General features: G+C 41.9%; 1 protein-coding gene across 1 annotated transcript in view; it reads left to right on the forward strand.

Annotated features, from left to right (window-relative positions):
• gabrb1 (gamma-aminobutyric acid type A receptor subunit beta1) overlaps positions 1-25,168 on the forward strand; it is a 48,252-nt gene that overhangs the window by 3,309 nt on the left and 19,775 nt on the right. The window contains exon 4 of the mRNA XM_062396597.1: positions 21,750-21,970. Within this exon, the coding sequence (XP_062252581.1) occupies positions 21,750-21,970 (221 nt within the window). The remainder of the gene's footprint in view (positions 1-21,749; positions 21,971-25,168) is intronic.

Raw genomic sequence — 25,168 nt, forward strand, 5'->3', positions numbered from 1 at the left:
AAACAGGGGCAGAACAGAAGAGCCTGTGATAATGGACACCTTAGACTAAATCTGTTAAATTCCTGCTGTTCCATGATACAAACTATATTTTTCCTGAAGATATACTTTCTTTAACCACTTGGCTTCCTTACATATCCTGTGTCCAATTGGTGCGCTGGACCTGCACGTTTTCGGAAGCCAATGCTACACAACCCCCAGTTTCAATATGCACATGAAGAGAATGCCGAAGTGTCCTTGGCAAAATACTGAACCCCTAAATGGCCCCTCATAAATGTTGAGTGTACTAATTGTAAGTCGCTTTGGATAAAAGCGTCAGCTAAATGACATGTAATGTAATGTAATGTAAAAGAGTAGAGTCAGATACTACTACCATTGTAATAACGTTGTTGATTTAAGGGTTTCTCTACTTTGCTGCCGCCATCATGCTTTATTTTGCTGTGATCTCAAGTTCAAAGTGTTAATTGTAACACTTTAAGTAACCATATATTGTACGCCAGGGCCATCGTGTTCTATACAGAGTTTTGTGGAGTGCCCTCAAGTGGATTACTCCATAGACATGCGAACAATTACACTGATGATGCTTGTCTGCACAAATGGGTGGCTCAAAACAAAGTATATCTCCAGCCTAAGGATGAAGTAGCTTTAAGGTAAAATGCACTCATATAAAGCCCTGAAAAGACCTTACAGTGGATTGAGCCATTCAATCTTCTCTCAAAGCCTGAAATTGTTGTGTGCAAGTGTCACTCAAAGGATTTGTGTATACTGCAAATTGTGATTAGTTGTACTTTGCTTTTAAATTATTGATGTGACTCCGCTTATCACATCCCTCATATTCCTTCAACTGGAGCATGAGGTTATGACTGATTATGAAAGTTTAAGTTGCTCTCCAGAGAAATGGAGGCTGTATTATTAGCATTTTCATTTTATCAAGTCATGTCTCGTATTGCCTGCAAAAGCAGGAAAGTAAATGTGACTTTCTCCTGGCCCCTTATATAATGTTAGTGTGTTATTGTGGGCTGCTGTGACTCAGGAAGCGAGTAATGCACTAACAAGAAGGACGGTGGCTTGATCATCCTCCAAGTGCCGACGTGTTCTTGAGCAAGACACTAAACCACAAATTGCCCCTGGCAATTGTGCCGGCATTATGTGATAGAGAAAGTGTTGCAGTGAATATGAGCGTGAAGGGTTGGATGGAAAAACTGTTCTGTAAAGCGCTTTGAGCGGTCATCAAGACAAGAAAAGCGCTATAGAAATACGGACCCTCTATTTGTATTGTAATCCACCAATATGGCGTACACTGTCTCCAATCAAGATAGAGAGTGACACTTTATATTGTCGGTCAGCTGTATCAGATCAGCACTTCATCTTCATAATAGTGTGACATTGTCTTGTTAGGGTTTCTGATGTTCGTCATTGTTGGCTCGGGTTGTGAACTATTAGTTAGCTTCACTTGGAGCTGCACATGTTTCCGTGAGAAATGGAAAGTGCCCAGATCTGATAGGACTGTGTTGTCTAAGTCGTCTTTATGGATTACGGCTTGGACCATGATGCCTTATCTGATTTTGTATCTTATTATAAACAGGGATGGGTGAGACATTGTTATGCCGCGTTCAATTAAACCTCAGAGCTTTAATTGAACGGAAGTTGCAACTGAAAAGTGCCCTCAAGTCGGAGGAACCTCACCACCCCCGACTTCGAAATCCAAGAAATATATATCAACCATTTATTAACAGTAGTCTAAGCTGTATTTGTTGTACACATAGTACTGTCCAGTTACTGTCTGTGGACCTTTTACTTCAGTGTTAGTATATGTCAATTGCGACATAATGCTCTATTATGAATAGTTTTTGCTAACAATGGAAAGCAGGATAACATAAACATTGTTCCTGTGCAACTGCAACACTATGACTTTGGCTTATTCGGGTGTGACGTCATTTCGAGGGCAGAGCTCCGAGGTGTAAAGGAACCCACATTATTGCTCAGATGATAGAAACTCTCACCACCAGCAGGAGCAGACCAGAGAGTGGAAACATCTCATGACACACACACACACACACACACAAAAATTAAGTTCATTAGCCATGTTTCCTTTTTTTCACCAGATAAGTTAACGTGTCAAAGGCTCAAGTCATTGCAATCGAATTAAAGTAATCATTGACATTTCATGTGAAAATGGATCAAACGAATGTGTGATGTGGGAGGTGTTATTGGATTTAACCACAGATTTGGTTTTCTGGCCCCCAACTTAAATCCCTATTATGTTTGTAACTGTCTGTCTGTCTGTCTGTCTGTCTGTCTGTCTGTCTGTCTGTCTGTCTGTCTGTCTGTCTGTCTGTCTGTCTGTCTGTCTGTCTGTCTGTCGGTCTGTCTGTCTGTCTGTGTATATGGAACACGTTTCTGGAGAATTATCCCCTTGACACTCAGCACACTTTGCGGATTCTTCAGGGCCCAAGGAAGTTCAGTGTTAAATGTGTTGCAATTTGGACACATGATATGTTCAAGTAAACAGGCAGCCAGAGGGCCTTTACTTTCTGTGGCTCAATTACTGCACTTTTACAGTTTTAGGAAGAAAACAGCTGAAAAAAGTAGGTGTTAGTTTTTCTTTGCAATGAGGGATTATCATCAAATGTTTGAAGGACAAGAGGCTTCATACAGATTTGATCTGATTACTGGTGACAGCCCATCAGTCACCCCTCCACTGCTCGGACACACTCTAACCCCTCCAAGAACTTTCTTCACTCTTCAGGACAAGACTTCACCCTCTGTCCTCTCACTTTCTTTACTCTCTGATTGGGTGGTCCTCATTCATTTAGTCATGCGTTCCTCCAGTGAGGAAAAATGTGTATTCATCACCATCACATCTTTTTGCACCATCATCACACACAAGAACACGATGCAACTAACAATGGGACTAATTTCCCATAGGAATGCCTTTCTTCTTCATACTGTCGGATACATTGTGTTTCTGAGTGAAAGTCGACTTGAAGGTCAGACACTGTTATCAGTAACACAACCTCAGCAGTCTGGACTCAGCAGAACACACTATCTCCCTGACAGCAAAGTGTTTGGAGGGAAGGGCTTCTCTGCTTTCATTACATTAGACAGGGTCCTGTAGAAACCCCTAATGTTAACACTCTGAGCACTGGACTGGACACCATATGTGTTAACTTGAATAGTTCAATCCAGACCTCAGTCATTAGGGCGCTAATTGAGCTAATTAATTAAGTTGAGTTAATTAAGAGGAAATATTAAGTATGCAGAGTTGCATGGTTACTGATTCTCACAAATTAATGGGTTTGTCTTTCTCACACATCTCTGTTGTTCTTAGGCAGGAACGTCACACACACACACACACACAGACACACACACACAGCAGGCCTCCATGATCAATTCTAAATGGAGAGGTTTCCGGTTGTCTGCAGGGTTCTGGCAGAGCAGTTTGTTTTCTCATGAATAAAATTAGAACCACCTAACTTAGATCTTTTTACCTGTGCCAAGGAGGTTATGTTTTCACCCCTTGTCTGTTAGTTTGCCAGCAGGATTCCACGAAAACTACTGAACAGATGTCCATGATAACCTACTTGGTGGAAGGATGGTACACGGGCCAAGAAAGAACACACCACATTCTGGTGCAGGTGGATTAAGGATCTTTTTTATTACTTCTTCTACAGATAGGGAGTTTTTTCATATTTTCACCAAGGAATAATTTATGGGTCTTGATGGCAGGCATTTTATGGTATTGATATCTGATATCTATCTGTAAGTGTGTTTAATTTTGTGCAGCTTGATAGAATCTTAGGAACTGTTAAAAAAGGCCAATGACTTCATTCCCATTACCAGTGAGATGAGTTTGCCCTAAATGGGACCCACATTCCAATTACTGCGCTCAGGAACAACTCTTGAGACGACTACTGCAGGGAGGGAAGAAGCTCTTTCTCGTTCATCTGGCTATGATGAAGCACAGTTTCTGGTGCACGTGGCTCTCAGAGAACATTCTGTCAGGTTTACAACAGCAGCAGCCGCAGGACTGAGAGTGAGCTGCTGGCTGTCTGATCAGATTGATCCATCTTGTCTATAAAGTCAATGGTAGGTTTCTGTGGTTGGTTTCGTCAGGGCCTTAGCCTCCATTCGAGCCAACTTAGTTGTTGTACAACACAACTTGGCCATATATTTGTATATTCTTAAAGGTTAACAATGGAAATGTGCAGGAGGCCAATTGCCCCCTGTCTTCTGTGCCAGCAGTCTGTCAATAGTGTGTGATACCCATGCTATTCTGCACATACATACACTGTAATAATGGTTGGATGGCAAAACAGTACTGCAAAGTGTTTGGAGTTGTCATCAAGAGTAGAGACTATCAAGATCTACAGTCTATAAATACAAACAAAATTCACATCTCAACACTTCCCTGCATGAGAGACTGTCAGAGTTTGCGGCATATTATGGATTTATGTTCAACTGTGTCTCAGAGCAGCAATGAAAAAAATATGGTTGTGATATGCATGTTCTTCCTTCCTGAATATTATCTAACGTTCATTCTAATGTCTATTAACTCCAATATTTTTTTGCTTTGCCTCAGTAATGATTAATATCACCAATACACTAAAGCCCCCAGGTTTGTAACCCATAGGTTTATGCATATTTATCTGTTGAACAATGAATTTTGAAAGTAGCAGTAGCAGTACCTTGAGATAATGTCTATTATGATTTGGAGCTATACAAATAGAATTTAACTGGATGCGTGCTTCTGCTCCTTTGGCTGAATATATAAACTGGGGGCAAACATTAATCCCAAATTGGAATCTGTTCAGAATGTTTAGAGAGACGTTTTGGACCTTGTGGACTTGCAGTTATTCAGACCTGTTAAGGAACTGTGATGGATTTGAACTTTGCCTGCTTAGCTCCCATCTACTTTGAAGCTTCTTTTATTGTCCTTTTTTCCTTCCATAATTGTTCTTCCTTATTATCTCTTGTAGTACTTCCATGTCTTTGTCCAGTGTCCCTCTTCTGTAATTGTCCGCCCTGCCATGATTTGTTCCACCTGTGCTCAGTAATCCCTGCCTTGCTCGTGTATTTACTATCTGCACTACCCAGTCTTCTTTGTCGGTTCGTTGTCACTCTCTGAAAAGTTCGATTCCTGCTTTTTGTCTCTAGTTATTCCTCAGAATAAGTTTAGCTTGGGATATTCTGGTTTTGGATTTCATGGATTTTGTTACCTGCCTGCCACCTGCCTAAAGAGACTGCTGTTTGTTGATTGCATTCACCTCTCCTCTCACCTGGGGTCCAGGTGAGAGGAGTAATAGCATACTCCAGGTACCTGTAGGAAGCAGTAATTAGTTTGGATACCTAGAGTTTGATTAATGCAGCAGAATTACACTGTTAAGAACGTGTTAACTGTAAAATTCAAAATACACATATTATTGAATTAATCAGCTTCCCTCTTGTTCCTGCTGATATACGTTCTTTATGCCACACACAATATTATTCTGTTTTAGTTAAGCTGCTCTCCAACCAAATCAGATGCTCGGCTGAACCTGTGTCTGTCTTTGGTTCGTTTTCCAAGCAATGGACGGTATCTGATGACAATGCTACCTTTCATTGATATGGACCTCTGATAGCACATTGAGCTCTAATGATGGGTCAAAGGCTTAAGCAGACCCAGATGAGAGAACCAAGCTTACCTCAGCCTAAACTCAACATACTTGTGGATGCCAAAAGTAAACCCGTTTATACACCAACATGTCACTATACGAATGATGCTTTAAATATCCCTGGTCCATGTTGCAAATATGTTATGCTGCCAGTCTCCCTCTCGATCACATCACATTGGTTCCTCTAGATTCAGATCAGGAGTCCACTGAAGTACTATCAACTCACTGTCATGTAAAACCCCTCGAGATTACTTATCTTTTGTTGTGTGGTGATTTATCATCCTGGAGGTCGCCTTTAGAGGACGGTGAGTATTCAGTGATGCAAATGGTCCCATCCCCCCTTTTACCTGTGGTTATTAAATGAGGAAGTTGTGGTCTGTATCAGTGGGCACAAAGTTTGTCAAAAAAAACTATTCCTCACTGGCAGCAGCCTAGACTGTTAGTACATGGCAGATTGGCTCAATGGATTCCTGTTATTGGTGCCAGATTCTGAGCCGACCATCTGCGGCCTCAGCAGAAATCCACATTCACCAGAGCTAGTGTGGGTGAGTCTGTGTCACTGCACCCTCAGATTCCTGTCACTGGCTGACAGGAGAGGAACCTGACGTTGTCTCTGCTTTTGCACAACATCCAATTCTTTCTATCCGCTCCCCACAGATGCTAAGAGTGTTTTTTTTTTTAGTTACTTTAAAAAGCCTTGCTGTCAGCTCCCAACAATCTGACCATTCTACTCTGAGGTTTCTCATCAACGAGGCGTCTGCAGATCTGCTGACAAGAATCCTAGAGTCAGTGAGATCACATTTACCCTCATTCTGCTGTTGAATGTGATCATTAACTGAAGCTACTGAAACGTATCTGCAGCGTTTTACTAATTGCACATACAGGACATGATGTATTCGATGGCAATGCAGCAAAAGCTTCAGTAATGTCGCTTGGTGTCAACATCCCCGACCTTGTTGCATCAAGCTAATGCCGGTTATATAGAACATATGATGCTGAATTTCACATAGGATGACACTAGATTAATTATAAAAATAAATTTGTGAATCTCAACTCTTAAGTACATGTAGAAATTGTAGCACAATAATTCCTGGTGTGGCAATAGGGGAAGGGGTTAGTGAAAAGATAACACAAGTTATCCTACCATAGCCTTGTGTTTACCTGTCCTGTTGTGTCGCTTGGTTGATGGATGGACCAACGTCTCTGTCAGTGTTACCTTTTTGCTTTGATACACATGAACAGAGAATCAGGTGGAAGCAGTGGTCATCTTCCCTGAGGACATTTGTCATGACTCAGTGGGATGAGTAAAGTGACCTTGTTATGGATGCAAGGCCAACAGACAGGGTCTGCATGGCTGGAAAGCCTCACCGAATGGTTAGAGGAAAGATTGCAGGGATACTTTAGATCACTGTCACTGGCCTGAGTCGTCAGACATGCTGTCAGAAGTGAGAGCAGCTGGTGAGGTGCAGGGACAGTGATTTGACGTGAGGTTTTGCTGTGGTATTGTTTTTGCCTGGTTGATGGGCAGCTCTCTCTGCAGAAAGGACCACATACATATTCATGTCTGGAGATACATTGTTATTTGTCTTCTGGACTGGACGTCACAGTGGCATTTCAACCATTTGATTTCCCAACACTCCTTAAAAATCCCTGTTCAGTGACACAGCTCATCTGCAGACAGACAGGTTTCCCAGTGGACAGTAACAAAGTGTTTGCTTTGTATTCTATGAGGTCATGTTTTTGGTCGAGATGGTTTGAGTTTCTGTAGGTGGCTTCATCTGTCCTTATATTCAAAGTTTCACCGCTTAGAGTTCATCAGCGGCACAAAGCTGACTAAGGCTTTATCATTGCACCATGAGAAGTCTGCTCTGTTGTCTTGAGTTTCATAATTTAATGATTTAAAACTTTCTTCTAATAAATGCAAGCAATGCAGATAAACCTTCAGCGGTGAAAATAAGGCACATTTTACATTTACATTGGCCTTCTATGATGATGAAGTTTTTAATCATGGAGATTATCCTCTATCGGCACACAATGTTAGTATTTTGTATGATTCTTTAGTAGTGTGTGGTATTATTTTAAGTGTGATTAATTTGTCAAATGTAACACAATAAACAAATTACAAAATTTGGATTTCTATCCATTGTTATTTGTAAATAGTAAAGTGACAATATTTATTATTCTATATACGTCTTTACATCTTTCAGGAGTGAAGGGGAGAGAGATTTCAGACACAATGTCCCAAGTATTACAGAGTTAACTAGTCTAAGAGCCCATTGGCTATCGTCTAATGACGAGTTAGCCTCTGGGGGCAAAGACAATAATTTGGAGCTTCCAGTGTAGACAGCAGGTATCCGTCTTCTGTTCTCAGTTCACTATTTTTTACATTTACTACATTTTGAGTAGTTTCTTTTATCACACAAACAGTGATACTGGTGTTTTAGTTACAGAAGACATTTTGGCTCATCTCTATTAAAATGTAAAAAGCCAAAAGCCAACACATTTCTGTCAATGAGAATATCTGTTTAATATATATTTTAATAAAAACAGCTCATCTACAAATCGACATCTTCTATAAATTACATAATTTGTTAGAGCAACTCTTTTGCTCCCCACAAGGACTGTTTACCTGTGGGCAACCAAAGCCGGCTCAAACATGATTGGTCAAACTAGAAAGGGAAACCAGAAGGCTTTCGGCCCCAAAATCCTGGCCCTCGCCGACAGAATCTGCTTATTCACATGCATAATCTGTTTACAGCGATTAGCCTACAAGTTTAACTAACGCAGACCATAGGAAATATTGAAAAGTGCGTGGATTATTCTTATTTGCGCATCGGCAACAGGCAGTGGCCTAAGGCTTTATGTTTTTGGCTCTTCTGTCTGATTCGATTTCAGGAGTTAAAGATCACACTGATCTGAGGATGCAGACTGTTACTGCAATGGTTGGCGGAGCCATACAACTACTGCATGGTGTTAATTCTAGTTTTTAATAAAAGACATCAGGGGCTTTAGTTGTTATTCCTCCTCATACTGCTCTGAGGTGCACTGATAGAATTAGACTAAAAGCATCAGCACATTATCAGGAATCAAATCAAGCTAGAAGAGTTGTGATGTATTGATATGTTGTAATAAATTATTCCTCTGTTTAAGAGAAGCTCTGTTTTAAATCCAGAGTTGACACATGGAAAGTCAGGAAGAGTAAAAAGATTCCACTCCAGTACGAAAATATCTGCTAACATTAATTATTTCTCACTTAACTGTATATTAAATCTCTTGTGTCACCGCCATGGGTCATGTAGATCAGTGTCTCTGGTTTTCTCGATGGGTTATCTAAAACATTCGATTTGCCATTCTGATAATGGCATATCCTGCTGCATTGTCCTGGCTCCTGGTGTGACTGGAGTTGCTTTCAGACACGCACTGGCTTTAAGGGAGTGAGTGGAGGGTTAACAACGCTTCTAATGCACGACGGGCAAAAAAAAAAAATATGTCCGGGAGAAAAAGCTGTGTCATACGTGTAGAAGGCACCGACATAGATGTCATGAGAGTTTTTGATACATTTTCTGTATTTGTATAACACATTTCTAGTCTTGATGACAACTCAAAGTGCATTACAGTACCGTTTTACAGTCACCCATTCAAACACCCACTCATACAGTGCATCTATGTTCAATCATTGGGGGCAATTTGGGGTTCAGTATCTTGCCCAAGGACACTACAGCCCACTAGAATGGGGATCAAACCGCTGACCTTCTGTTTAGCGGACGACCATTCTAACCCCTGAGCCATCATTTAGTGGCGATAAAATCTGATGACTGTGTCGGGGGTTCTGTGAAGACAATCCTTTGGTCTCCACAGTGGAGTCAATACGTCACTTCCTGCCTCTGCTGCTGCTCCACCTCTCGCCCGAACACTACAGAGGATTTGTTGCTGCTGTGAACGCGTCCTCGGGGTTAATTCCGTGGCAAATCCTTCTGATTTTATCCGCTGGTCATGTCTAACATGCATGTTCACCACAAGTTCTGTGAGTGCTATGTGTTTTACTTACACACCCTGAGGCTATAGAAAGCCTGCTGCTGCCAGAATCAATCAGCAGCATCAGCGCAGGCAATGAGCAATAAGCAGCTCATCAGCTGTGAATGAAAATGCCCACATTGCCTTCAGTGCCATCAGCATCTATCTCTGCCTGACACTGACAGGAGAACTAATAACATTACGTATTAGTCAATAGATCTGATAGCTTTGTCTGTCAGCAGTCATCTCATGCATCTCAGTGGAAGTTATGTAGCCTGTGGGTGATTTGGAGCGTTTGCATGTGTAGACTCATTGTAGAGCTTTCTGATCAGCAGGCAGCTTGTGTTGACATGAGAATAAAAATTAAATCAGGGAAAAAAACATGCGGGCTGGTAGAGCACATTAACATACTACACGTATAACTCATGTCAGAAATATAATATATACACATCAGGGATCCATTAGCCATGTTTCCATCAATTCACATGAGTGATCACACTGCTTCTCTGCCGGAGTTTAATTTATATGAGCACGTTTCTACTGAGCTGTTGTAGATTTAGCTTTGACCTAATGGCTGTACACGTTGTTATGGTAAGATTAGAAACGTTATTGCTGTTCAGCCTCAGATTAATGAAAAGTTCCTCCAAAGATATTCTCAGTCTGTCAGAGCATTTGTCCTGTTTCATGGAATAAAGTAAAAAAAAAGTAAAACTTTGACAGTTCCGGTTTTAATGTCTTGGAGCCCACAGGCCATAGCTGCAGTGTTACATGATTTTAACTTTTGCCTTTACCTTTAGTTAAACTACACTATGATGTCATTCTTCTAAATATAGACCAGAGTTGTTTAAGGCTTTGCAGCACTTCAGGTTTTGGTTCCAGCTTGAAAACTTGCTGACCAGCATTTAGTCTCCCAGCTGGCACAGGCTATCTTTGACTGAGCCTTTTAACTGCTCGGATTTTCACTTGTTAGGCCGTCCAGACAGACAGAGCCATTAGACAGGAGGTTAATGGACCTCCATTTGATCACATGGTCAGAGATCAAGGTTTCTGAGAAGAGATGAAGAGCTGGACTGACCTGAGGTGGGCAGAGAGCTCAGGCAGCTGGGCAGCGGTGAAATATGAGGTTGTGGTTGAAATATGAGCCTGTACGTTTTACAGTAAGTGTTATCCAGCTCTGTAAGGATATCTAAAGCGGTGAGGGAAGATATGTTGCAACCTAAAAGCTCCCCCTTTGTGTTTAAATCCAAAAATATGTGTATGTTCACTAGGGTTGGAAAGGGGCGGAAGATTTCCAGTAAATTTCTGGAAAATTTTCGGAACTTTCCATGGTAATATTAAGCTCGGGAATGTTGGGAATTTGGAAAAATAAATAAATAAACAAATTAAACGCTGAGCAACAAAAACATCATTCAAAACTCTATTTTAAAGATGTATGGAATGCAGCACAAGCTGCACGTTGAATTTCAACCCTCCACTGTGCATTTCTCCATCACATGCACAGATAATTCCCAGCATCCTGCCCACTACAGCAGGGCTATTGAGGCCTGCTGTAGTGGACTAGTCAGGTAAGTTTCAATGATATTACTGGGGAAAATATATTAGCATTCTGAATGAATATTGTTCATCAGTTCATTTAGCCTATTTCTATTCATTTATCCGTCAATTGTAAAATAATTTTAAAGACGATTCCAATTGGCCAACTATTTTTATCTCTGGCATTGTTTTTTTCTCATCTTATTCTACAGAAGACTTCCACGTGCAGTATCTCATGTGTGAAGACATTTCACCCCAGACAATTTGAAGAAAAGGCTGTGTACATTTGCAAATACTGTGCAAAGACCTATGTTAAGAATGACACAAAGATGCAGAAGCATATAGTCGAGTGCCCAAAGTTTCCTCAGGCTTATTTTAAAACAAAATGTTTATATTTATGTCTGTATATGACAAGGTAAATACAGTTAGTATAAATTACCGACACAATTTCCAGTTTATTCCTGTTAAATCCTAGCCTGGATGCCAGACGAATTCAGCCCCGCCCACAACATTTGAGGTCGGGAAGTTCGGTCTGGAGTCGCTCCGTTGAGGAGAAATTATGCCCGACAGGGCCAATCACATTGTCAGGGTGGGCTTTATACGATGATGGACAGATGATCAACGGTAACGTTATCAACCACGTCATCAAAGGGCCCTTGGGTTGAATTTGTTTTCAACAAACATGCCTGCCCCTGGAGAGCTGAGATGTGTAGATGCTGCCATTGAGTCTGTTTTAGAAGACATCGACAGCGCATTCATTTTGAAAGAGGAACAGAGAACGTAGAGGCGATGCCAAATCCCTATCGCGCCGGCGCTTGGCTGTTCACACCGGACACTGAAGCGACGCTGAACCGCCGGGCAGCGCTAATAATATCACCCGTTGATCCAGTAGATTAAAAACATATACTTACTTGTTGCTCCAACATTAAGCAACAGCGTCCCAACATTTGTCTTTATATAACATGTTCCGAGGATCATACAACTCACTGCACTTCTCCACTTCAATTATTAGAACTTCGCTGTTTGCTCCGTTAAATGTCGGGTGTCGGGGGTAAATTACGTATTCTCCACTCAAGCCTATGTGGAGAATACGTAGCCCCCCTCTCTCTCTTTTTATCTTTATGACTGCTTGTGTGGCTGTAGTGGATGGGTAGAGGGGGACATTTAATAATGTCATTGGTCAAATTAAAACTCCAGGACAACAGAAGGGGACTTCAAAGTATGGGATGCATATTTGATAATTTATATCATATAAAATATGTCATCAATATAGTTTAAGATCGTTTTTCAGTGTGTCTCCTGGTGCGATACACTCGCGCCAAGCGCAAAAAATAGAGTCAACGCCAAAACGATCGCTGCACGGCGCGAGGCAGCCTTGGCGCAGCGCAGTGCTTCAGCCTCCGGTGTGACCCGCACAAAGGTTTAACATGGGATTGGATGGGAGCCAGCTGTTATTTAAGGCTTGGCGCCGCGGTGAAGCGTTGCTTCGGCATCGCTTCAGCGTCCGGTGTGAACCCGGCGTTAGTAAATAACTCCCAATACGTTGCTTAACATACGTCACATACTACGTTGCTCTGATTGGTTGTAGGTCTATCCAATTGAGCGAAGAGGAATTTTATTTCCTGGTCAGTTGAAACACGCCCCATAATCACAGCCCAATGGAGCAGTGTCAGACTCACATTCTGACTAGAATTGTGAGTCTGTCAACGTCAGGCTAGTTAAATCCCTTATATTCAAGTATATTCCCGTATTTTCCCGTTAATTCCCATGGAAAGTTTCCAATTTTTAATATTCCCGGAATTTTGCAACCTTAATGTTCACGGAAAACCAATCTTGTAGCATTCCTGTATATCCAGTCCTACACTCATGTAGAAAATAGTAAAAGTAATTTATAAACTGCATTTATAAATCACTTTTCCCGTTGTCACGCTGACTGTGCTTCACACTACAGCTGCTTTCAGACATGCACTGGACCAATTATCCATGGGCTGTGTGTGAGAATGCAAATGACCAGGTCAGTTGCTTTCGACATCCTCCTGAGGTTTTCTGCCACTCCCCAAGTCGGAATTACATATTATAAACAAGCCCATGTGAGGATACACCAGAATTATTCACCACAGGTGAGTGGTTGGGTGTTGTTGACATTTGTGGCATGCAACAGATGCAAAACCGAAAGAATACTTCTATGTCCAGTTGACAAAGAGGTGCCATAGTCAGAGAAGATGCCGCCAAAAATGCAGACTAAGAAAGATGAGATGTGAGAGTTTGGAGTCCAAGGGTTTATGTCGCTGTTAATGTGCTATAAACAGAAACGTGAACACGCTGCAGATTTGACTCGCTATGTTCTGGCTCCTGCATGCTTTACCCAGGCGCCACCGCTCGCCTGAATGCTCCTGAGATTTCACTTCTTATGAACAAATTTGACCCGGACAATCTCCAGCTCTGTATATGTGAAAGGCAAACTCTAAAAAATTTGTTCCAAGTTTTAAGGCAAAAAGGTAAAAGTGTGGAGACTAGGGTGCATAAAAACCCATGTTTTCATGAACCTAATTCTTGAATTCCCTAGCCTTAGCCTAAACATGATTTCTTTCTCAGAACCATTATCTTTCCCTATACGAGCGTAAGCATCCCCAGACATTGAACTAAGTTGTCATTAAATGTAACCAAAGGATTTGTATATTTCCCTTATGACAATGTTTGTAGACCTGCACAGTGGGGAAGAAACATCTTTACTCTTGGGCCAATAACATTTCAGCAGTGCAAAACCAGATAGTTAACAAAAAGTGAAAAACAATGACAAAATACAGGTTCTCGGAAAATAAAAGCTCGAAAAATCAGACATGCAGTACAAAATGATAAATACATCGAGTCTGCCACTCAGACTTAATTAAGGAATCATTTGACTGCAATTAGCCCTGATGTTCTACATATGAAATGTTGAAAAGAAGCATCAAATTAACTGAATCAATCATGCTGTTAATGTGACATGGAGGGAGACATTTTGCAAGGATGAGTTCTTCACTTTAAAGCTGTTGAAAGGCAGCTGCATTATTGACCTCAGGTCCCGGGTCAGTGTCCTCGCTCTGAATTTGGTATTTCCAGTTGTGCTGCACAGACTCATTTCCCATCAAGAAATAAGTCCAGAAACCCAGTGGAGACGAGGGGAATTACAATGAGTTTGAACTGCCACCACTAGAGTTATTTGTATTGTGTTTGCTGCTCCTCAGGGTGACTTTGTTAGTCTGACAGCAGAACTAACAATACAGTCGCATGCTTGTGTAACAGTATTTAGACTGCACATGCTGCGTTTCCTTAAGTTTGGGAACAGTTTTGCGGTTGTTTTAGTTTTGAGACTGGGGGATTTTGTCAGCGCAGCAGGATCGGTGGAGGTCACAAACACCACACGTTGCTTTTTTTTAACTTCATCCAGAACTTGCATTGGACCTGTGGTTGTGTGATGATGCGAATTCTATATCTGCCTCTATACACTCAAGTTTGTCTATCTTTATCTGTCCTCATCTAGATTAGTGTTTCTATATCAGTCTCTATTTCTGTCTCTGTCTTTATAATATCTTTATGTCTTAGGTCTCGTTATCTGTTTCTGTCTCTAACTGTCTCTATATCTCTATCTCTATTTCGATGTCTGACTCTATATATGTCTTTATCTCGACTTTATCTAAGTTCTGTTTCTATCTCCATTTCTACATATTTTCTATCCATCGATGTATCCATCTATATCTCCATTTCCATCTATATCTCTATTTTTGTATTTATCTCTGTTTGTATCTGTATTTCTTTATCTAACTCTGTCTTTCTTGGCTCTATCTCTGTGTCTATTTCAGTTTATCGTTTATATCCCTGTTTTATTTCAATCCATTTCCGTCTCTATCTCTCTGTCTACCTCTGTCTCTATCACCATTTCCATCTCTATCTCTATTTCTGCTGTGCAGCTGTGGCTGATGGGGCAGATGGGTCATAGAAGGTTGGCGGTTTGATCCCAGTGTACACCGTCTGCCTGCTGAAGTGCTTTTGGGCAAGATACTGAACCCCAAATTGCCCCTCATAGACAAAAAGTGCTGCCCATAGATGGACTGTATGAATGTGTGTGTGAATGGCTGAATGACAAAACAACTGCACTGTAAAGCGCTTTGGGTGGGCGTCAACGCTAGAAGAGCACTGTTTAAAAAAAAGACCATTTCTGTCTCTTTCTCTATTTTTTCTCCATCTGTCTCTTTTCTATTTTTGTGTCTTCAGCTAAAACTGGATTCTACTCTGTATCCGTCCTTCTTACTCTGTCGCTATTGGTATCTTTGTCCATCCATCCACATTTCTGTCTCCGTCTCTAGCTGTGTATTGGTTTCCCTGTCAGTATGGGTTAGTTTACACTTACTTGACACACATTGTATCACATGGGGCATGAAACTCCTGATGCTCTTTATAGGTTTGAAGTATGTTAAGCTTCTGGCTACACCCCACTGAGTGATGTCACAGCAGGGGGAACATATCACTAAGGGCTGCTCCGGCATCATAATATACCCACAGCTCTTGTATATTTAAATAAAAGTGCAACAAAATCATAACATTACAATAACTACAGTAATACAAAAATAAAAACGTACTCTGGATTTCTGTAACAAAGCAGTCATACTCTCTCTGTGTTATTGGGTCTTGATCGTGGAGTCATTCCATCTGCTTGTTCTGATCCTGCAAGAACCTTGCCTTGTTCTAAACTGTTACTGTCTACCTGTGTGTGAGTGCATGCTGGGGTTGGCATGGTAACAAGGAGATGAGTGGAAGCATGCTGGTTGGTTTGGCAACCGCAATAGGCCTGGTGGGTGGCAGACAACAGACAGAGAGTCATCGTCTGTGCTCTTGGTGATTGACATATCATCTGTCCTTGCTATTGTTGAATTATCACTGAAAATGTGTATGCTCACTATGAGGCAGTAAGAACAGGCCTGTATGACATTAGAATGGACCTATTTGTATGCTTTAGAGCACAAAGGCTAAACATGACATCTGATTGGTCAGCAGGTGCCCATCACATCAGGATAAGTCAGACATCATCCTGGTCTGTTGTTTAGTCTAAGTCCAAGAACCTTTTTCCAGGAACTGAAAGGTGTCTGCAGTCTGTTGTTAGCTTGCGTTTCCACCACATGAGACCACAACATTAAAGCAATGATGCTATAGAACATACCAGAAGTACTCTGAACAATTTTACTTAAAACAAGGAAAAAGACTGACTTGCTCAAATAAATTGCTGGACTCCTCGACCAGCACATTATGTTAAGCAATGCATGCTGCACCTCGACGGTCCCTGTGCTTTTATGAAGGCTACCTCCTGAGCAGCGAAATGAATGTAGACGCTTGTCCCTGTGGTGGAAATGCACAGAGTTCCTGAAAATTAGCCTCTTCCTGGGGTAATTTGGATGATAAAAATATTCCCAGATGCCCCGGATGTAAGCTCGTCCTCTATCACTTGCCGGTTGCTGAATCTGTAAATCGCGGCGGCCCAGACCAAGCTCCCTTTTTTTGTCCTTCCAGTGAATGCCTTGTGAAGGGGGGGGGGGGGGGGGGGGGTTGTAAAGAAATTCCTGGATTTGACGCAGTTCCCCTCAAAGTCAGCTTGCACTGGAAAAACCTCAGTGCAGGCGGACGTGGATTGAAACAGAGTGCTCCTGAGATTGCTTCCGCCCGTCCGTCTGTCTGTCTGTGTGTCTGTCTGTCTGTCTGTCTGTCCGTCCGTCTGTCCGTCTGTCTGTCTGTCTGTCTGTCTGTCTGTCTGTCTGTCTGTCTGACCGTCTGTCTGTCCGTCTCTCTGTTTATCTGCCTGTCTTTGCTGAGCAGCTGGTGTGTGAGTAGTCCTATTGATCCTTTGCCGGCATACATGCAAATGAACGCATGTTCTTTTCACTATAGCTCCAGCACATGGATCCATGTGATCAGTATCACAACGAGGCCTGTCGTCTGCAGTTTCAATTTTCTCACAGGTCTGAAGTTGAAGCGCGCTGCAAAAGGTCTGCAGTGCATTCCCGTCGTCCAACCCGCCCCCTGTCTTTTGATGTCTTCTAGGCTGTATCCAGAGATGCCTGTGGTTAGGGAGGAATTAGGTCAGACAGCAGCACACTGCAGTGGGGCTTAGCATGGCATAGGTGCCCATGTTCCGCCGATTGTTTGTTTGCCGCAGTCAAATGTGGACGGAGAGCTGTAGATGTGGACAAAGAAAGATAGAATGGGAAGAGGTGTGGCAACACAGAGGAGATCACCTTCCACTTATCAACATAGACTGTCGGGGGGGGGGGGGTTGAAATTTAAAAACATCAAGGGCATTTGCCGGCTCTCTTATTGTGTCCGCCTGCAGAGCAGTGCAGTGCAGTGTGGTGCAGCAGCAGCAGCGGTGAACCTAAGCCTCTCCCCCTGCACTTCAGCAGAGTGCACATGCATAGCAGTATTCAGCTCACGTTAAGGCCATCGCTCTACTGCGGAAACACCAAGGTGCCACAGCGATGATGGTGAGGCGGGTGCTGAAGGGAACAGCTGTTTCTATTAATAGACTCTTAGAAAGTCTTCATCCCCTGCAGGATCGTTAGACACACACACACACACACACACACACAGAGGACTCCTTACTCTGCTTTCCCAGCTTGATGAGGCAGCAATTTTTCAATACTGCCTCACAAGAGGTGATGTCATCTGCTTTATTATTTGCCACTAACATTTCCCTTGGCTAGCATTGGCTTCTGACTTGGATGTGCTATTTCCAGACTCCTGAATCATTGCTCACATCGCTGATTTGCATGGCAATTATCATTTCTAAACCTGATAATGGAGTGAGACATACTGGGAATTCAGGCCGAAAAACGTTGTTAACACGTTCGCCTAGTGGGCAACCTCAAGTTGAATGGATGAGGAGCCACCTCGGAATCAGTTATTCAGTTCTGCTGAATTCATCTACTTGAATGAGCTTGATCACATAATAGTTAGTGTAGTGGCTGTCTGTCAAAAGATGTTCTGTCTAAATAAATTTGTCAAAAAGCCCCTGAGGCAGCAGGTCAGTTATACTCGGGTTATTAAAGAAGTCAATTGTCCAGGAAAGATTCCTGTTTGGGTTGATTTATTTTCCAGTTTAGAGCAAAAACCTGCACGTGTTCATCCTGCAGCTTCTCTTCATGCACTGTTGTAAAACCATGTCCCCGCCAGGTGTTTCCCGTCATTAACACACCTGCAACCTTGACTGTGAATCCTACCTGGTCTGGAGCTTAGTGCCCCCTTGTGTCTACGAACACAAATGCAGAAATAGCCGATTATAATTATCATAACATATCAAACTAATGAAAGAGCTCCTACAGTTAGTGTTGGTTCTTTTATATTACTCAGGTAAAAGGGTCCTCACTTAATGCAGCTACATGGTATATGTGCATTTTCATATACCATGAGGTGTAGTGTCCCAAACAAAAGGATAAAAGTTAAATGTTTGCACTTTAGGTCACTAAAATACAATGAATTAATAAAATAGTGAACTATTATTAGCATTTTAGGGCAAGTCTTTGGATTCAAGCGATAATGCAGGGAAGGTCTGATCGTCTCTAATGACTTTATGACTCATTCTCTGGGGATCGATAAAGACCATAATCATGGCCGTCTGGTAAATATATATATAAAAATATCAAGCAACAAATTAATGTTTTGAACATTAAACCAAAGTACAAAGTTCAATTTTTTTTTCTCTTCAGGCTGTTAGAAAATGGATGCATAAGCATCTTTAGGAACTGCAACGAACGCTGGAAAAGCAGAGAGCCGTGAGTGGAATCTTAAAGGCAGCTCTGCACGTCGAGTCAGCTCGATAGAAGGCAGTGATGCAACAATCTCACGGAAGCTTTCTCCCAAGGTTGCCCGAGGAATATTAATGAGCAGTTCACTAGTACCTGAAAGATTTATTTTGTGTTAACTGTACCTTGTTTCTCCTTATAACATCTCTTCTGCTCCTTTGACTTTGACCAGACTTTTAGGACCATCACCATTACCTATCCTCTTAGTTCAGGGTCGTTCTTTTTATGCTGCGCTCGTCCTCACATCCAATCGATATGCAAGCGAAGGCCGCCTTGAATCTGAGAAGGGGGGTTTAAAATCCAACATCGAAGGTAACATCAAAAATAATTGTATAAACGCCGTTAGGCTACAGTAGTTTCCCTTAGCTTGGCCGGTATGCCTTGTTTTCACCTTAGCCAAATTATTAGTTTTCCAGGTATATAGGGGATAATTTATATTGTACAAAACTGAAAAAAATCTATAAATGTAATTTATTTGAAAAAGCAGGAGGATAATTTTTGTGGATCTCTGTTCTAGTCTTTTAATGAGTGTCAGTGTTGGAGGTTGGACCTCCTGCATCCACATTCATGTTCAGATGTCAGCAGGACACTGAAGCCCAAAATGCTAAAGATGGGGAGCAGCTCCCTCTATGGCATTGCTGTGTGTTTGTGGGTGGGTTAACTGGAGCCAGTGAGCAGAGCTGGACTGGATCTTTTAGCCGATACTTCAGCAGATCTTCATTATGAGAGTCAGACTAGCTGTTTAAATGGTTCCTGCTTTCGATGGAACAACCCCCCCCCCCCCGGTCCCTTTTGCTTGGTGCCTCAAAAGCCCCTTGAAACAATGGAGAATGGCTTGAAAGAGAGAGCACGGGTGGTGTGCCTCAGTGGTGCTGAACGTATGCAGGCCTTCATAACGTGCTGTGACACAATGCATTTCACACTGCAGTGTTATTGTCGGGATGTACTCTGAGAGCGAGGGACAGCAGCAGAAACACATGTTCCCCGAGGCTCGGACATCACACATCAACCGGCACAGCCGCGAAACAAAAACACTACAAAGACACAATTCAGCCTGTTGAAGCTCCTGAAAATCCTCAGTTTCACTCAATGTTTAGAGCCCAGTGCTGCTATCAACAGTGGGAGTACAGCTCCACCAGGGAAATGTGTTAACATGTAACCTGTAAATACACAAGAAAATAAAAACTTTCCATCTGGCAGGCTGTGGACCCCTTTTTTATTAATGGGTTGAAATTGAAATTGTGGATCTCAATTTTACAAATCTATTAAATCCGGTGTCCAGGTTCATATCTTGAGGCAGTGAAAAAACAGAAAGTAGTCTGAATACAATAATGCAGTGTATCACTATTATTTTAGGTTATAATACGCGCCTACATATTGCAAAATGGGTGTACAGTCACTTTTTACACACGCACATAATCTGCTCGTGCATGAGGTGAAGCCATTTCGTCCGAGGAGTTCATTCTTAGTCTCCGGACAATCTGCTCTTATGATGTCAATCCACAAGGACCAAGATCAGCAGGCTTTTAAAGCAAATGCAGGTAGCTGCCACTCTGATTGCTTTATTGCATGTTACACAAAAAACACACTCATAAGAGACCTGGCACGAACCTCCTGAACCATTCACATGCACAATTAGTACGAAAGTGCACTTGGGCTAAAACTTGCTCTTGTACTTGCTCCATGCACTTTAATCTTCTAAATAGAGTCAACACACTTTTCACCAGTCACACGGAAATCCACTCGTATAACTCTGGCTTTTTCAGAAAAAACATGATTGCCGGTCGACAATGTCATCTCGGCTCATTGAAAGACCACTGCACTTATTTGGAAATGAGTGGTATACAGGAGCGAGCGTGCCGGTGGCTGTTCCCGCTGCTTAATGAGGACTGACGTCGCAAAAAACATAATCCATCTCTGCAGTCTGTGCTGAGGCTGGAACAAGTCATTTTGGGAAAGATGGCGCAGACTGAATGGAAAGCTGTGGCACTCCGCCCCCTGACACCTCAGACTGTGAATCATGGCACACAGTCATCCTTTCTCTCTCCTTGTTTTGCCAAAGCTTGCAACCTCCACACTGCACACTCTCCACTGACTCACTGGGAGCTTTCGTATGTCCATAAAACTACAAAATAGGAAATTTCATAATAGTATTAACAATTTTCCAGAGCTTGATTCAGAGACGCCTGGTGGTGTGTTGGCAGAGCAAACCAATCCTTCAATCAGTCAGTGAGAGCGGCTAAATGAACCTGAACATGTCTCAGCTCGGTTCAATGACACAACTTGAGGAAACCATCAAGAAGTTGGAACTTCACAAGCAAAAGGAGAAAACTTTGATTTGCAAAAAATAAATAAAGGCAAAAGAGCCGGAACACAAGCTGTGAAGTGGAGACACATGATATTTCTCTGCATTTCACATTGTAGCTCTTTGACATGTTTCTTTAAAAAAAAGAATGTAATTTTGATTTGCAGTTCAGGCTTTAGTTGAGGATGACAGATTGGAGACTGGACTTTTCCAAGATTTGAGTATTCAAGAACAGACAGTTACTGATCATTTCAATATACTTGAAGTAAGCAGCATTGGGCTGTAGTGGTAGTAAATGATAGAGGTAGATCTGAATGTCTGCATAATTCACTGATGATTGATTTCATTGTTTTACATAATTTGGCCTCATGGAACCATCTGTGCTAACCTTCCTCACATACCATGTCATTTCTACAGGACTATACCATCACCATGTACTTCCAGCAGTCCTGGAGAGACAAGCGTCTATCTTACACAGGCATTCCTCTTAACCTCACCCTGGACAACCGAGTGGCCGACCAGCTGTGGGTCCCTGACACCTACTTCATTAATGACAAGAAGTCCTTTGTCCACGGGGTGACAGTGAAGAACCGAATGATCCGACTGCACCCCGATGGAACTGTGCTCTACGGTCTCAGGTGAGAGCTGATTCCAGTCTGAGCTGTGTAGCCCTGTCATGTATATTGCACAATTAAGTGGTAGGTATGGGAAGTATGCAGTTGTTAGTTCAATTGAATTCACACAACACAACTTGCAGCCCAGTCTTCCGTTCACACACATTTCGGAACCCGGAGAAAAGCCAGAAACCAGAGACAACTCAGCGTTAATTCTGCTGTTAGCATCATTGAGAACTCCTCAAAGACACGAAGAATGAGGCTCCTCAACATATTGCCTTCTAGACTAGATTCCCAGCAGGCTAAATATCTAGAGGAATTGTCAACAAACACAGTCCATCAGAGCAAGACAACAGGGTAAGCAAGGACACGGATGTCCATATTAGCACCATTAACAAATCTCTACTTAAACAGTAACAAACAAATCACATTGCCTAACACCTGCATCACGATAAAAGGCTCCCACTGGTGGGCCAATACTTTACTTTGGAAGAGCAGCAGCAGGAAATGTCATTGACCTAAGGCAGCTCAAACAGAGCTAACTATAGGGAAGTGATCTGTGATGTAGTTCCTATTTAAAAAGTATAAACAGGAACATAGGACCGAAACTTTAGAACTACAAAAGATTTAAGAGCTGAAGACAGAGAAAGACAAAATGTGCTCATTGGTTGGTGCAGCTGCATGCTTGATGCTCTCCCTGTTAGAATCACTGGCATAGGGGTTTGCAGTTACGGTGCAGTGCCTCTACTAATCATCTAGTAAAGTTGGAACTAGGTTTTGTCATGTATAGTAAATGTTTAAGATTAAAGAATCAGGCATTTCAAAACTGAAAAGATTTTTACGAAGAGGTGCAACTAATGACTCACATTTTCTCAACACCAACAAATCCTAGTGAGAACATATGTTTTCCGGCCATGTGTACTTATAAGAACATTTTGGACTTTGGTCAGTAGCAGCAGATTAGCATGGAGTAGATTCCTCTTATGACTCCTATCAGAGGGCAAGTGTAGCTCTGTGTGCATCTGCTCCTGAACTTTGAGGGAAAACCAGCTGGGGAAACATTTACACAGCCTCTCCCGCTGTACACACCGTGCACACACGGTCCTGCTCGCTACAACCGAGCACAGCTTTGAGTCCTCAGAGTTCAAAGTCAGAGGGATGAGGATCACTGTTTCTTTAGCTTTGAGGTAAAGCTGCACATTTTATTAACACATTCTGACATGTGATTCTTGATTGTGCAGTTTGCATCACAGTGTTTCAGTGTTTACAGCGTCAATGACCATTATAGTTGTTGGATGTGTTTCTATATGGACTCTACTATGTTCTCCTCATGTTCTCATCGCTTTTGCCTCACTGACCAAAGATGAGTGGGATCTGCTGGCGTACAAATAAATATGAAGCAAAACAAAAAATTGGCCGTTGACTTAAAAATGTTACTTAACCTATTTTCAATTTGATCATCAATTCAAAACGTTTTTCAAAAATGTGTTTTTAAATCTGGAAGTTGTGATTTAAATTGAAAAGTGAGTTTTAATAAAATAAAACATATTTGACATTCACTCTCACACCCAGGTTTATCTGTTAGTTTAGGGTTTAGATTTCTTATTTAATGAAACTGACCAGTTTATTTATAGTACTTTAAGAGGTCCATCATTGAAAAACAAGTATAGCACATACGTAGAAATTTGTTACATTAAAAGATGATTTATTTCTTTAATTATGATGCAATTGCTACATAGCCATAATAACATTAGTAACTGACTCAATTCTACGTACTTAAATTATTAATTGTTTCGTGGAAACAAGGGAAAAGTCAGCTATTACCCTTCATGTTACAGTCACACAGTTTCATATTTAGATGGGTAGCCTTGATTTATCTAAGGAGTCAGTCAGAGAGGGACAGCAGGGCAGGGTGCAGAGGTCTGACTGCTGTGTGGACGGCTGGACACCAGGACAGACTCACAGTCCTTCACTTAGGCCCAAACAGGAACAAGCACATTGAAAAGGACAGAGACCTGTGGCTAGATTTGTCCAAAAGCAACACTAGATGGCCCTGCCTTCATGGCTGAGTGAACATAGGCCTCGTGGGCTGCCCGCATCCTTTCTCTCCTTTCCTCTTCATTCTTTCCATCTAGCTTATTTAACCACCTTCCCCCTCCTCTTTTTTTACTCCCCCTTTTAATACTGCCCTTGAACTTCCGTTCCTCAGAGGAGAGAACACATCATAGTGATGAAAATGCATAAAACGGACAGGACACCGTCAGTCCTTTTTAGGGTCATATTGTTAGCCTGATACACTTGCCATTTCCATTTCTGCCTGTGAGTTCCACACGTAGCAGTCACCTATATGCTGTCATTCAATCAATCCTTTAGTAGAGGACAGTTTTATGAGGCATCTACATGTATGTTGACTCAGCTCATGCCTCTGTTCAACTCCCCATAGATCCAGTTTGCTTTGATGGAGAGGATCTTTTGTCTCCAGGTGAAAATATAGAAGCAAACCTGCTTTGAAAAAATTTTACACAGATTTTTCATAATTAGCTGAACTACAACATTTATGATCTGTGACTGACTGACAGACTGTAGAATGATGGTGCTTGCTCGCTTACGTCAACAGGAAGTGCGACTTGTTCCTGCTGTCTGCTCGGAAACTCTCAGCTCTGGTGTGAGCCGCATGCCCATCATGGGAATGTGCCGATAAAGCAGAGACTAGCAGATATAAGGCAAGTTAACACAATCTGACCACGCTGTCAGCCGCCCGGCAGGAGGGTCACTGTGGGAGAGTTTCATAACTGAGCTGTGACCAATGTCAACTTTATGTCCATGCTCGGGCATGCTTGTGTTGATGCTTGGGGGCTACTTCCGTGTCATTAGTGAGTCCTCCTCAAATAGCTCTACAATATTGTTTGTGTGCTGGAAGTTGTGTGCAGAGCTTTTTATAAAGAGTCTATGGTGCAGAGTGAAATTAGAAAACTTTGCGTTCACCCTACCTGGTTTATCTGCAATCAATATTTCATGTTCAATGTTTTTCATGTCGGCTATTTAAGAGTTCTCACACAATCACAACCTTTCAAAATAAAACTCTGTAATTCAGCCTGATATGAAGCCTTGCAGCAACTTATCTTGTGCTTTTATTTTGAAGAAAACTTGCTAAAAAAAAAGTAAATGTTGTGTCCTTGCAAAATCAGCATCCACGACAGCTTTAAATGTTTTTTCAGTCTA

Source organism: Platichthys flesus, chromosome 10 (assembly GCF_949316205.1).
Source record: "Platichthys flesus chromosome 10, fPlaFle2.1, whole genome shotgun sequence".
Taxonomy (NCBI): Eukaryota; Metazoa; Chordata; class Actinopteri; order Pleuronectiformes; family Pleuronectidae; genus Platichthys; species Platichthys flesus.